The 13,508-nt window shown below is 40.4% G+C and overlaps 1 protein-coding gene across 7 annotated transcripts in view; it reads left to right on the forward strand.

Moving 5' to 3' along the window:
• LOC134648913 (myelin transcription factor 1) overlaps positions 1–12,670 on the forward strand; it is a 43,231-nt gene extending 30,561 nt beyond the window's left edge. For 3 of the 7 annotated variants that reach the window (XM_063503515.1, XM_063503516.1, XM_063503521.1), the window contains 6 exons: positions 852–1,065; positions 8,059–8,268; positions 9,066–9,128; positions 9,458–9,747; positions 10,235–10,395; positions 11,144–12,670. In XM_063503515.1, coding sequence (XP_063359585.1) covers positions 852–1,065; positions 8,059–8,268; positions 9,066–9,128; positions 9,458–9,747; positions 10,235–10,395; positions 11,144–11,440 — 1,235 coding nt within the window. In that variant the 3' untranslated portion in view covers positions 11,441–12,670. Of the gene's footprint in view, positions 1–851; positions 1,066–8,058; positions 8,269–9,065; positions 9,129–9,457; positions 9,748–10,234; positions 10,396–10,637; positions 10,699–11,143 lie in introns of all 7 variants that reach the window. The other 4 variants (XM_063503519.1, XM_063503522.1, XM_063503520.1 and 1 more) reach the window with 3 other exon arrangements.
• The last annotated feature ends 838 nt before the right edge of the window (positions 12,671–13,508 follow it).

Here is a 13,508-nt window from a genome sequence, read left to right on the forward strand (position 1 = left end):
CATAGATAGCAAGTAGTAGATTACAGTTTATTTTATACCGGTTTACTTGAGTCAGCTGCTCGCTTGCGCTTGCTAAGTTACAGGAAAACAGAGCATGCGGTAACTGATCGACGACGCGGTTCAACTTTGCCATCGGGTGCACATGTGTTTAAAATTAAATTATAATTATTCTCTACGTCGACTAATGATGTAATAGAAACTTGGATGGGGTTCAGTTCGAAAAACAAAGAACGCGATGCTGCAGTCTAGATATTTACTAAAGATAGAAATTTGCATTTATGAATATTGATTTAGGTACCAGGTTAAGAAAAACCGTATCGTAATTTATTAGCTAAATAATGCATTTTCCTGTTGTTTCTTTTACTCCATCCTAATGTTACGAAACAACTTACAATTACTTATAGTAGCAGACTTAATAGCAGTTAAAGTCACATTGTAGTAGGCACTGATTTGTAGTGACCGACCGAAGTTTCGGTTTCGGTTGGTTTTGGCACAAAAATCATTTTTCGTGGAAGGTTCGGTTTCGGCCCAAACACTGTCGAAAATTTCAGCCGTGCCGAACCTTACAAGACTGTACCTATTTTTGGTCATGGCTAGTGTCCCAAGAATGTTTCGGTTTCGGCATAAAAATCATGTTTCGGTCGGACACTACTGACTGGTGTTTTGCCACCAAATCGTATTACGCCCTGAGAGCTATGACTCCATGGCACGCCGATTTCACACACACGTGGTTTGAACAACTCGAGTAGTGAGTACCTACGACAAAAGTTAGATGTTATGGAGCCACACTTTTGTCTTAGCGACGTTAAGCCCGTGGTATTTGAAGTCCTGAAAACAAACCATTTCCGCAGGTTACGGCGGCGTCAGCCCCCACCCAGTGGCCGGCTACGGCCTCGGGCAGCCCGACTACGCGGCGGCGGCGGCGGCGGCCGGCTACGGCGGCTACCAGTACCAGTGCGGCGCGTACCCCCCGCCGCCCGCGTACCCGCCGCACGCGCCGCCCTACTCGCCGCCCTGCTACATGCCCCCGCCGCACGCGCCGCACGACAAGCCTAAGGATAGCAGGTGAATATTGCATGTTCACGGTGCAGGTTGCATCAACATTTAAAGGACTGCTTCTGCTTACTGGCAACACAGATGCGCAGCACGGCTCAGACCGATGCGTATTGGCAATGTGCGAAGTCGGTGGAGGGGAAAGTGGCGCTGATCGTCACAAACACAGGTAATTAATCTTATGGAATGTCCGATATTAATACTAGCGGCAGCCGCTGGAACTAATTTTACCCCATAAGATTTAACGTAGAAAGTCCGACAAAATGAGGGCAGCACCAGTCGTGCACGTAGCGTATATGGCACTCAACAGATGCGAGATAACAGCTTACAATTCCATATCACAGGCTTGTGTAAGCGTGTATATGTAGGTATGCTTTTAGTACATGTAGCCTCTAGCCGCCCAGAGGCCAAAAAAAAGAGAGATGTGAGATACCCACACCCACACTACCGCGAACCACGTTCGATGTGTTGCCTCCCTGTCACATTTACGTACGAATTTACAAATGCGAGAGAGGCAACACGTCGAACGTGGCTCGCGGTAGGCCCTCAGTTCTGTTAGCGACGTTAGCGTAATATACCATGTAAAAAGAGAAAGAAAGGAGACACCAGACTGAACAGCTACTTAACACAATATATAGGGTTGTTGCACATGTTGAATTTTATAACTAAATCTAGTTAGATAGACAGAAAATGAGAACCCCGGGTTAGTGAATGGTGCAAGTGGCGCTAAGGGGCTTTAGTTTGCACCTACATTGCAGAAACAATGTTTACCTTCCGACTTCCCTTAATACCCTACCTACCATATCCCCTATTCATAGTAATCACGTAGTAACTAACTACAATTGTCACTAAGCAGTTAGTTAGTACCTCTATTAGTACCTAGACCTATTTAAGTTGCATCAACATGCCCTCCGCTTGTCCTCGCTCGGAACAATAAGGAGAGCGTGCTCTTAATTTAAATTATAATAAGAGTACCTTGATTGAACTACTGGTACGCAATAGGTGTGTAGGTTAGGTCGATACTGACAGTTTACCCCTTTCCAGTTACCTATATGCCAGTTTATGTACCTATTATACGGCTAGAGTCTAGACTAGGCTAAAAGGTTGTTGTAAATTGAACTAAGTTAGACGTTGTCCAAGTTACAGCAAACAATTACTTACCTATACAGATTGGGTTACCTGTAGGTAAGGCTAATGTATTGTATCAGGTACCAAATGGTTAAAATAAACCTATGTTGATTTGAGTATCCAGAACACGTCAGTGTACCGGATATATCACACTTAACATCAACACACAGCGATAACAATATAATCGAAAATCAAGCGGAAGTGTTACTTTTACCAACGATACTACTTAAACTTATCTAAGCAGGGTTATTGGTAGAGGTACTTTATACTTATAAATATAAGTAGGTAAGTACTGATAAGGAATTTTTATTTGAATATATTAAGGTCAACCATGATTTGCGTTTCTTACCAGTTTTCTTACCTACTATATACCTACATATATAGATTGAAAATAGTTACGATCAAGTTTACAGTTATCCTAGCGCAGGAGCGGCGCGACAGCTTGGTATTTATCTCGCTCGCGAGCTAGACTAGCTTCCCGTCCCTCTCTAATTGATACAGTGAGAAAATTAACCGGTTTGCAAAACCGAAAGGATCCCATGCTATAGGCCTACAGTAACAATAACAACAACAACAATAATAACAATAACAATAAAATTGAACTAGGTAGGTATAAAAAAAACCTAATAATTATACCTAATTAACACTAGGTACCATAAAAGCATAACTAGATCGAAATTGTTATCAAAAATACAATGATGCCTTTGATTTGATGAGCATAGAAAGTACATAGCTTCAAAAAAATTTTTATCTTTATTTACTTTAAGTACGTACGTATCTACAATAAATAGGTACCTAATAATGATCAACAAATTGACACGTGATCAAACTGCCATTCATGTCGCCGAGTTTTTAGTAAGTTTTTATATAGGTACCTAATGATATAAAATACTATTATATATACTTCATTATAGATATACTTCAAAACTTTGAAAACGTTTGTGGTGTCGAACATCGGACAAATATTATCTAGTTATTTCTTTGTGTTCTTTATCCGTTACTTTAGAGTTAAATCCCCGATAAACAAAGAATGGAATTTTACGCTGGTCCGAGCTCACGCATCCTTCTTTTTGTGCACTTTGAAGGGCACCTCGAGGTATTTAAAATGGCGTTATACAAGCGTTAACTCGGCGAAAGTAGCAGGTAGAACTTTTAGCGAACTCGCAAACATTTAAAAAGAATCCCATAAAAGTCTGGCTAATTATAAAAGTCGGCAAGTCACCTTGATAACGTGACTTGCGAATGTGTTAATCATACTTTTTAAAGCGGCTAAAACAACTGTTAAACAAACTATTTCAACTAGAAACTTTTGTAACTAATGCAAAAAGTTGTGACATTGTGAATTAGTAACAAATTCAAACTTAAAATAATGCCGTTATCGCTATTATATTCTGTAATTGAATTGCGAGTTTTCCTGTGTTGTTGATCAATGACTCGACGCACGACGCGAGTGACGTAAGCGGGCAGCCCTCGCGAAGCATCGTGGCCGTCCCGATACTCGCGCCGCTGGCATTTGAGACGCGCGAACGTTGCGTTATGACGTTTGAATTTATAACGGTAATTTTATGTAAAACCTACTTTAATTAAAAACTAATATGTAGAAGAAATAAAACTTTTCTTACTAAACATTAACAAGTGAATCGGTGTTTGAATTACGCAATATAATAACAGTTTGAATAAGTTTTGTGTCGTGACAGCAGTGTGAAGTTCGCGAAGTATCCGAACGCGTACGAGTCACAGTCGATGGATCAGTCTAAATATACCGGCGCCTGCGCACCACGCTGTGCGCCGCGCGCTAGATAACCAGTTGAACGATAAGATACACAAATAATAATATCCGTGCCATTATAGACTTTACGCCGAACACAACTATGCAACGAAACAGGTATGTGCCAATATCAACACTTTACATAACTTTCCAAAACTTTTGCTAACTTTTCAAACTATACTAACAAAAGACGTACAAACTTTTGTAAACATTTACACACGCTTCACGTTGATAGTGATCGTATATTTAGCTATTAATGGCGACCAGTTCACGCTAATTTATGATTTACAGCGTGCGTTCTAGGTTAATGCCTTGAGTTACTAAAATTGGATACGTTAAGGTCGCATAACAATGCGTCGGTGGAACTTTTTTTAGTTCATTATTGTTTGTTAGTTCGCCGACCGTAGTAGATGTTTCATTTTCTGTTTGTTTTATACAAGTTTTAAATAGTTTTGTTACTTTTTGTTTTGTTAAGTTGTTGTTGTTTTGCTAGCTATCTTCACGAGGAGTTTTTCGGTAAACTGGGCTACCGAATACGGGGTCCCGAGGCGCGGGAGAGGGAGCTAATCCAGTGCCCCGTCATAGACTGCGACGGCTCCGGGCACATTTCTGGCAACTTCGCGACGCATCGCAGGCAAGCGGCCGGCACACATTGCCGTAACTAGAATTGGCGTTACTTGCACCCAAGAACAGCTGACGTTACTGGGCCATTAATAATTTATTACTTTTTCATTTGTTTTTATGTTTGTATCTTTGGCGGCGCCACTGTCTATGTAGAATTTGTTTGAGAAAGTTTTAAAAGTTTCGCGCGTTACGTATAAACTTTGTTTAAAACTTTTGAAAACTCTTCTCATGGCGACGTTTTGTCTCTGTAAAGTCAGTATTTGGGAAGAATATAATTAAAATGATAAGGATATTTATAATGATACGATTCTATATTTTGTTAGGTTATGTTACATTACGAGTGGCATAGTAACCTGACAACCTGACAATAGACATGTGATTAACCACGATGAAACTCAAAACCACGTTCCTTGCATTACATTATGTCTGCCTGCTCTTCACATGCTGTCTGTTATTTGTACTTTTTTCGCACTGGTCGAGAATCGAACGTATTTCGTAACGCAGATGTGAGAAATAAGGCATGTTTTGTTGTCGTTAGCCGTTGAAATGATAAACATTGCTATGTCAATAACATTGTGTAGTTTAATTATTGTGTCATTAAGAAATCACACCTAATAAATTTGTAGTGTAATACATACTTAAGAATTCTTTATCTCGATTCCGATAAGATAAGCCAACTTTAATTCAAATAAAATTCCAGGAGTTTTCAACAGTTAAATACACTTCGTCGTATTCGGGTTTTAATCGAACTCTAGTGAGATGATACACTTTAAATAGTCGACATAGGGACCCTTTTTACGAAGCAGGCCTTTACAATAGAAATAAAAACCGTTTCACTCCACCCTAGTTTGGCCGATGCTGTGACGTCACAACGTTATTTGAATGGAAGCTTACATCTTTCTGAGAAGGGCTGGGAATCAAAGTAGCCCCTCTGTACAAACGTGGCCCTCACACTTTCACAATAGCTCTTTAGTTTTCAAGCGATTATAGACCTTATGATATATTAACCACCACGTGTTTTGCATTGGATTAGTGTAACAAATAGTGCAGGTACTAATTATGCAGGTATGGCAAATACTGGTATGAACATTGGCTTATTAATTTATGCAAAAAGTTTCAAACTAGGTATGTACCTAATTGTAATTTTTGTAATGTTCGCTATTCAGAAATTATTCCATTTCCAACTCATGCTAGAAATTAGATTATACATCTAGTTATTGCCAGTGTTCTCTGAGTCCCCAGGGCAATATTCTGGGAGTGCAATATGACTGTATTAGCGCGGTGCACGCTGCAGTGACAATTGCGCCCCTCAACGGCAATTTGCGCATTTCCGCGCATCCAGCCGAGGCAAATGACACCGTCTAGCCGCTAAACAGCACCTCCCCTCTTCCGGGCAGATATTGTCACCAATATATGTGAGATCTCTGTGCGCGGGTAATTGGCACAGATCTCGAGGTTACTCATATACTGGTAGTATGACGCGATGAGAACAGCCCTGTACCAAACCGACTATATACTTACAAAGCTGCCAAACTGCCCGATTTCCTTTCTTAAATTAAACTTAGGTAGTCTCCTCCTCCTCTCCTTTAGGAGCCCAGTTTCGATGAAGAGAAGGTTGAGCCGCAAACTCACCGCATCCTGAAAAGCTGTTGTGTGATTCCCACATATTTAGTTGCACATTTTGTGCAGCAACCGCAACTGTCGGGCTAGAAATGGGGAGTTAGTGCCTTAGATGTTCATATATGTCAAGTTCATGCGTCTGGTATAATATGATCTGATCTTGGTCTCTCGTTTTACCTAGAGAATATTAAATGCGAAGTAATCAGTGCCCGTAACTACAATAAATGTCATTATTTCCTTCCTTTTGCATTTTTTCCCCGGATATTGCCTAGGCTGCCGATTGGTGTCGATTTAGCTCACTGCCAACCTACATCACTGTTATGAAAATATGAGAATTAAACAATATCATGTTTTCTCACATACTTACTTTTGTTTTTGTCTTCGAAAGGCTTATAGTTACTAGGTATATGACTTCGCACCGATAACAAAACATAAAGGCAGATTTGTAAGTGCGTTGATAAAATGGGAGAATGAAAGCAAGGCCTGACTACCTATGTTTAGTCATGCGTACTACTTCTTACTATACCTACAATATAATTATGATAGCTAAGCTCGTACTCCTTCATCTAATGATTGCAGGACATATTGCAAATTTGGATTTTCACTAAATATAAATGCCTAAGTAATATATTTCCTAATGTCAGATCGTTATTACTAACCAATAGCCAACTTAACGCTCTGCAATACCTTCGTATATTATTATACGACACTTATATACGTGTATTATTGTGGTTTCCACGTTATCTGCTTGCTACATGCGTAGTTACTACCTGCGTAATGTGGTAGGTAGCTAAATACATACCTATCAGTTGGTAGAAATTAGGAATATTCCACATTAGCAAAACCTGCACTTTGGCTAACTTAACCTAACTTGACTTTTGTGGCGCGTATTATCAAGATGACGAGTGAGACAATGAGACGCGTTTTGTATGTGTTCATAACTTATTATAATTTCAGTATTGTTTTTATCATTCAAATCAATTCATTATTAGCCATTTTCTATTTACAAAACATTGAGAGAAACGAGCCAAATTTCAGTAAGACTTATACTATTTATAACCCGTTCACGTAAACAAATATATATGTGGAAGTGTTCTAAATAGTGTTTCATCTCAGTTATAAATAAACTTAATATAAACTAGCGCGTTCCTGCCCATAAAACTCGGCACATGCAATGCATTCATCGAACCACCTATTTTTACCGCCAAGTGCATTGCCGATGCCGACAGAAATACTTGTATACTACAGTTACTATATCTACTTAGGTAATTAACATTAAAAACTAGTGCTACTTAGCTCGGGTCGCGATAATTAATACAAATAAACTGGGACGTTTCATTAGAGACTTCTAGAGTTTTAGTCATTAATTTATGCCAATTATCCGTTGATATTAAAGTTAATTAACCCACTTTTCATGCGTGTAAGATACAATTATTTTGAAAACTTTTTACGACTTTGGTCTTAATTTGATAACTTACTAAAAGTACCTACCTATAGAAACGTTTAGATTTAAGGGTGACATTGACTTAATATTAAGAACACCAAGTTCAACGGCTGCAATTGTGTGGATATATCTCCCTTTCTTTCTCTTTTCTCGCCTGGTTAATGTATGACTGTTTCGTCCCAAAACTTAAAAATCATCGTCACCATAAGCCAGAGGACTTACCACCACCGTGATGTCTATACTGCATTTAAGTATATTTTGTTATATTCCACTGAAAATAACAATCAGATTAAAAAAGCTGCCTTGACAAGCCCTGGGCTGCCTAATGCAGCTTGATCACCACTTTACCCAATAAATTCCATATCTCCATTCAAATCATCTCCCGTATCTCCGCTCTTACCCGTCACGCCATTGTAAGCAGTCTTTATATGTGCAGTCTATCGGGGTGTCCGCGAGCCGACCGCTCCCAGCTGCAGCCTCACTCGCAGGAGCTCAAATGTCCCACGCCCGGCTGCGATGGTTCCGGCCACGTCACAGGGAACTACTCGTCACACCGCTCGCTGTCGGGCTGCCCGAGGGCCAACAAGCCCAAGAGCAAGCCCAGGGACGGACAGGACTCCGAGCCACTCAGGTCAGTTGATGCCTTTACTGCTAAGGGGTTTGGGTTATACGTACGAGTAGCTGGTTAAACTAATGAGTGTTTTGGTGATGGGTTTGGGTTAGGGTGTAATTTGGTTAACACTTTAATACTTAGTTTATTGATGCAAAGACACTTCAGCGGGCTCAGCACGGTTCCATTTTTTATCCACTATCACTAAGCCCGTCACTTTCGCACTTACATACTTGTTAGAACGTGACAGGCATGGTGATAAATGATAAAAATGCGACCGTGCTACTAGGGCAGGTATGTACACCGAAGATTTAAATAGGTACATTTATAAATACACATAAATTCTGATTACATACTTAGTCTAGGAGTAAACTGTCCCGACATAGTCTTGACTTATATCTTATATCTAACCCTCCCATATTAACTATCGGAAAAACTAGAAACGTATTAACACCTATAATTTTTTCTGACCCTTTTTATGTCGCAAGTGTTATCGTAATAAATGTCTTAACTTACACACATCATTTCATTCTGTCTACAATGTTAGTTCTTGTGACGTAAATTCACGATGAATTGAGAAGAGAGCCTTGGACCGTATCCGACTCGTACCTACCTAATGTTTATTTAGCATTCAGCCATTATTTATTCATGTATGGTTTACATTATAAAGTATGAAAATATTATTCCGAACCGAAAACAACAGAACTCGGTCGACTACTTTGTAAACCTGATGTTTCCCTCGATTTGCAATTACGCCCCGTGACGAATCCCTGTGTAATTTATTTTTACGATCAATTGGTTATTTGCACGCTGCTTAGATGCCCTATACCGGGCTGTGATGGATCTGGACACGCTACAGGGAAATTCTTATCGCATCGAAGGTAAGATTTTAACGCGAAATAGAAAGTAGTACCTAATAGATGTAACCGTAGTTGTAGCGTAAGTAGAAACACACGACTTCCTTACATATTGTTGTAAATTGTAATATAGAATGGGAAAAAGTTCATTCAGTGAATGCGAGTCACTAGAACCTTTCTGACTTAGCTAGCCTTTAACGTGATGGTATGCTAGTGGGCCAGCGAGACGACTAGTGACAGGCATCAACTAAATTAGCTATAAACTTCGCTGTTGCCAACGTATCTGCAACCCAACCTGTTTGAACAATCACTTACTGAATTTCCCTCATACTTATCTTGTCCATTACCTCCAGTGCCTCGGGCTGCCCGATCGCGAACCGCAACAAGATGCGAGTGCTAGAAAGCGGAGGAACCGTTGAACAACACAAAGCGGCCGTGGCGGCCGCGGCATCGGCCATCAAGTTCGATGGCGTCAACTGCCCGACCCCCGGCTGCGACGGATCGGGGCATATCAACGGGTCGTTTTTGACGCATCGCTCGCTGTCGGGGTGCCCTGTCGCGGGCGCCGCTACCCCTACACCTCAACCAAAGAAACCAAAGTACCCTGATGACATCACGCCGCTGTATCCCAAACCATATTCAGGTAACTAACCAATACCATTTTCATCTCAGACACGCTCTTAGACACGCTCGAGATCTGACTCCAACGAAGTATTGGTTCTGGCTTCGAGAATAATGCTTGCAACTAGGTATATACCTTCATCATCCTGAACATATTTTAATCCTGCCTGCTTTCTTAATAAGGGTTCCTAGTCAACTATGGAACTCTAAAAATAGTTGTGTAATGGTGATGTTACGGAAAAAGTGTTTTTAATTTTTTTTTTTCAAGAACCCCTTGTATTTTATAACACTTTAAACTCTCGCGTTTTGTACACATATTTAATTACACAAACGGGTCTACCGCGATATAATTTAATTGTTTTTACCTTTAATTCCGACGTTTCAGCTGAGTTGCACCACAGCTGCTGAGTTGCAGTCTTTCCGTGACCACAGCTGGTGCAACTCAGCTGAAACGTCGGAATTAAAGGTAAAAACAATTAAATTATATCGCCCCCTTGTATTTTTTCCAGGAATGGAGATGAACATGCAGACGGGGAATGGTGAGGACCTGATGACCCTCGAGCAAGAGATCACAGAGCTGCAGCGAGAGAATGCGCGGGTGGAGTCACAGATGATGCGTCTCAAGTCTGATATCAACGCTATGGAGACACACCTCAGCCACGGAGAACGGGTAACAACAATTTCATGTTACCATTAAAGGTACGATTACAGCCGTTCTGTCGTCTTATATACGATAATCCGTTTGAAGCATTATAAATTTATAATCATCTTGTAGACCGGACTTTAGAATCAAATAAACTCTGCGTAGGATAAGACGACCTTGATTACTGTAATTGTGCCGTAACATACTTAGCTTCCTGCTTCTTCAGTTGATTCGATTAAAAATATTATTATTTTTGTCCGTAAACGTAGATGGTAGTGTCATGGCTCCAAACAAGTCACACAGCCAACTTTGAGTGCTACTAACACCATTGTGAGTACCATCAAATTACTTAACGATTTAGTAGCCACTCGGGTCTGGAAGTCAGATAAGAGCCTCATTGCTTTAGCTTAGCATATTTATCACAGAATTAGAAATCTTACTAATTTAAGTTCGTATTTTTTAGCATTAGAAAAATTTGAAAGAAGGTAAGCGATCTAGACATGTCTTTTAATTGAAAAACGCTTTTTAAAAATCAGTAACGATTACTTATGAAAGCAGAAGCATATAAATGATCGTATTAGATTCATAATTGTTACATATTTGCCGTAACTTATTTTTAAAATGTGTTTTTCAATTAAAAGACACATCAAGATTGTTTACCTTATTTCTAATGCTAAAAAAACCAACTATAAGTATTTGGTGTTGAAAAACTGTGATCCGTCAAATCTATATAGACTGTGATCAAAAACTGAATTCCTGCTGTTTCTGTTTACAGGAGAGCCAGTTGATATCACAACGGAACAATAACCTCACAGACTACTACGAGAGTCTGCGCAACAACGTGATCACGCTGCTGGGGCACGTGAAGCTGCCGGGCGGCGAGGCGGCGCCGGCGCCGGGCGGCGGGCCGCCGCCGCCCGACAAGCCCGCGCACGACAACTTCGACTCCTACCTCACCAAGCTGCAGACCCTCTGCTCGCCCGACGGCTACTGCCCCGACGAGAACCGCCCCATATACGAGACCGTCAAAAACGCGCTCCAGGACTTCACGGTGCTCCCGACGCCCATTTAAGGTTCACAGAGCGCCGCCGACTCCGAGCGCCAGTGAGCCGGCGAGCGCTTAATACGACTGAACTGACTTAGTGCAATTGGATGTGCGATTAATGTTGTGATCGCTACGCGCCAAAGATGGACAGTGTTCGAATTAAATCGGTAGATTAAGTGACGATTCGTGACCGAATTGAACTGTGTACAGTGTCGCTCACGCGAGTCTCGGATGTGTTCCGCTTAGGTAACTACGATGTCTGTTCGTTTTGTAAACCGTTGTATACGATGACTTCTCGGTGACTTCATCACGAAGACGCTCTAACTTAATGATAAGATGGACTTTAACATAAGCTTACATACATAAATGAATTTTAACCACCGTTACTCGTATATGCGTAAAATAAATGTAATTGTTAGGGAAGAAATTTATACTATTGTATGTAAGCGATTTTACCCCCACAAACACATAACGATTTCAATAATGTAAATATTGTACCTACTTTCAACAAAGATTAATTCGTCTATGGATACAGGCTGCCGTCAGCGGCCAGGGTTTAGTGAAAATTATGAATAAGCAGACTCAGATTTTTATCATAAACCTAGTAGGTGATAAGGACAAGTGTTAAATATTTGTTTAAGTTCTCACCCTGGGATGTGCCAAATGCTTCAGCCGCGGAGCGCCCGCCCGGATACCTATCGAACGAAATAATTATTCCTTTAAGGACCTTCTAGTCACTTTTTGTAAATAACATTGTGAATATGTAGTTGTTACGTCGCCAGACGTTTACACTAGGACGTAAGATCTCATTAGATCGGGTAAGTTAATTCAGTCATTAATTGATAATTTTAGGACTAAATTAATACTTTCTTTGTTAGCCAATGTTCACTTCACTGTGATTATGTTACGTGTTACGACTTATTTGTTGTTATCGACCTTACGGAATGTGATAGCTTGTTCGACTCGAGTTAGTTAATTTGCGATGTACGTTTATTTGTGCTTACCATGTGTGCAATCATTGTTTTTCAATTGTAAGTAGGTGACGTCTTTTACACAATTCTGTTTATGATGCGGATTCCTTGTTTGTTGTTCTTTATTTCACGCAACCACATTGGTAAACTGAAATCGATACTACCTACTTATATTCGCATTTAAATACTAAAACCTATTACTATGTTACTACTCTGATTGTCATATACGTTTCTGTAATATATTGAGTATGTGTTGTTAAAGAGAATAAAAATAATAAATACCTACAAGATTATCGCTTCAGTTTTTGTTTACCCATTGTTTTTCCTCTTCCGACTTCCGTTCCTGTGGTGGTCATGGGCAAAGTAATTGAAAAGTTTGAATGTTTTAGGCGTTTTCCTTATATATATATACTTCCATTTCTAAAACACTTCAATGATTCCCTGAATATCGTTTCTATAATCTTCCCATAGACAATTTGAATTTAGCGCCTTTTTCTACTGACGAAATGGGTGTGTCTTTGAGCGAGAAACAGATAATATCTCTTAATCGCTCTCACTTAAGTAGTATCCAGACGGGACCGATGAAATCAGTTGATTCGATCAGAAATGAAATTGGCGTCAATCTCCAATTTTAGATTTATGGTGTTAATAGAGCCCTCTAAATTGAAAAAATGCCCCAGAACGAAAATACTGGCCTCACAAATTGGTGTTCTTGCGTCTGCACCTCATTTTATCGGTAATATCGGTAATTATCGGCGGTTGAATTCGGCGAGCCAAATTGGTATTTAATTTTGCGTCCACACCTCCTGATTCGATCGGGCAATTGAATCAGATTGGCAAAAAATTGACTAATCTGGATACGCCTTTATGGGTGCGACGCATCAAGGTCGTGGTGCGGTGCGATAGTGTGTTATCACTATAATGGACGTACGGCGACTACGGCGGACCACCTTTCTAGTGGTAACACACTATCGCACCGCACCGCGACCTTGGTGCGCGCACCCATAAGTGAGAGCAAGAAAGAGATATCTCTTTCTCGCTCTCACTTATGGGTAGAATGCACCAAGGTCGCGACGCGGTGCGATAGTGTGTTATCACTTTAAGACAATTCAGAGGGCCTACCG

Source organism: Cydia amplana, chromosome 6, assembly GCF_948474715.1.
Source record: "Cydia amplana chromosome 6, ilCydAmpl1.1, whole genome shotgun sequence".
NCBI classification, from domain to species: domain Eukaryota; kingdom Metazoa; phylum Arthropoda; class Insecta; order Lepidoptera; family Tortricidae; genus Cydia; species Cydia amplana.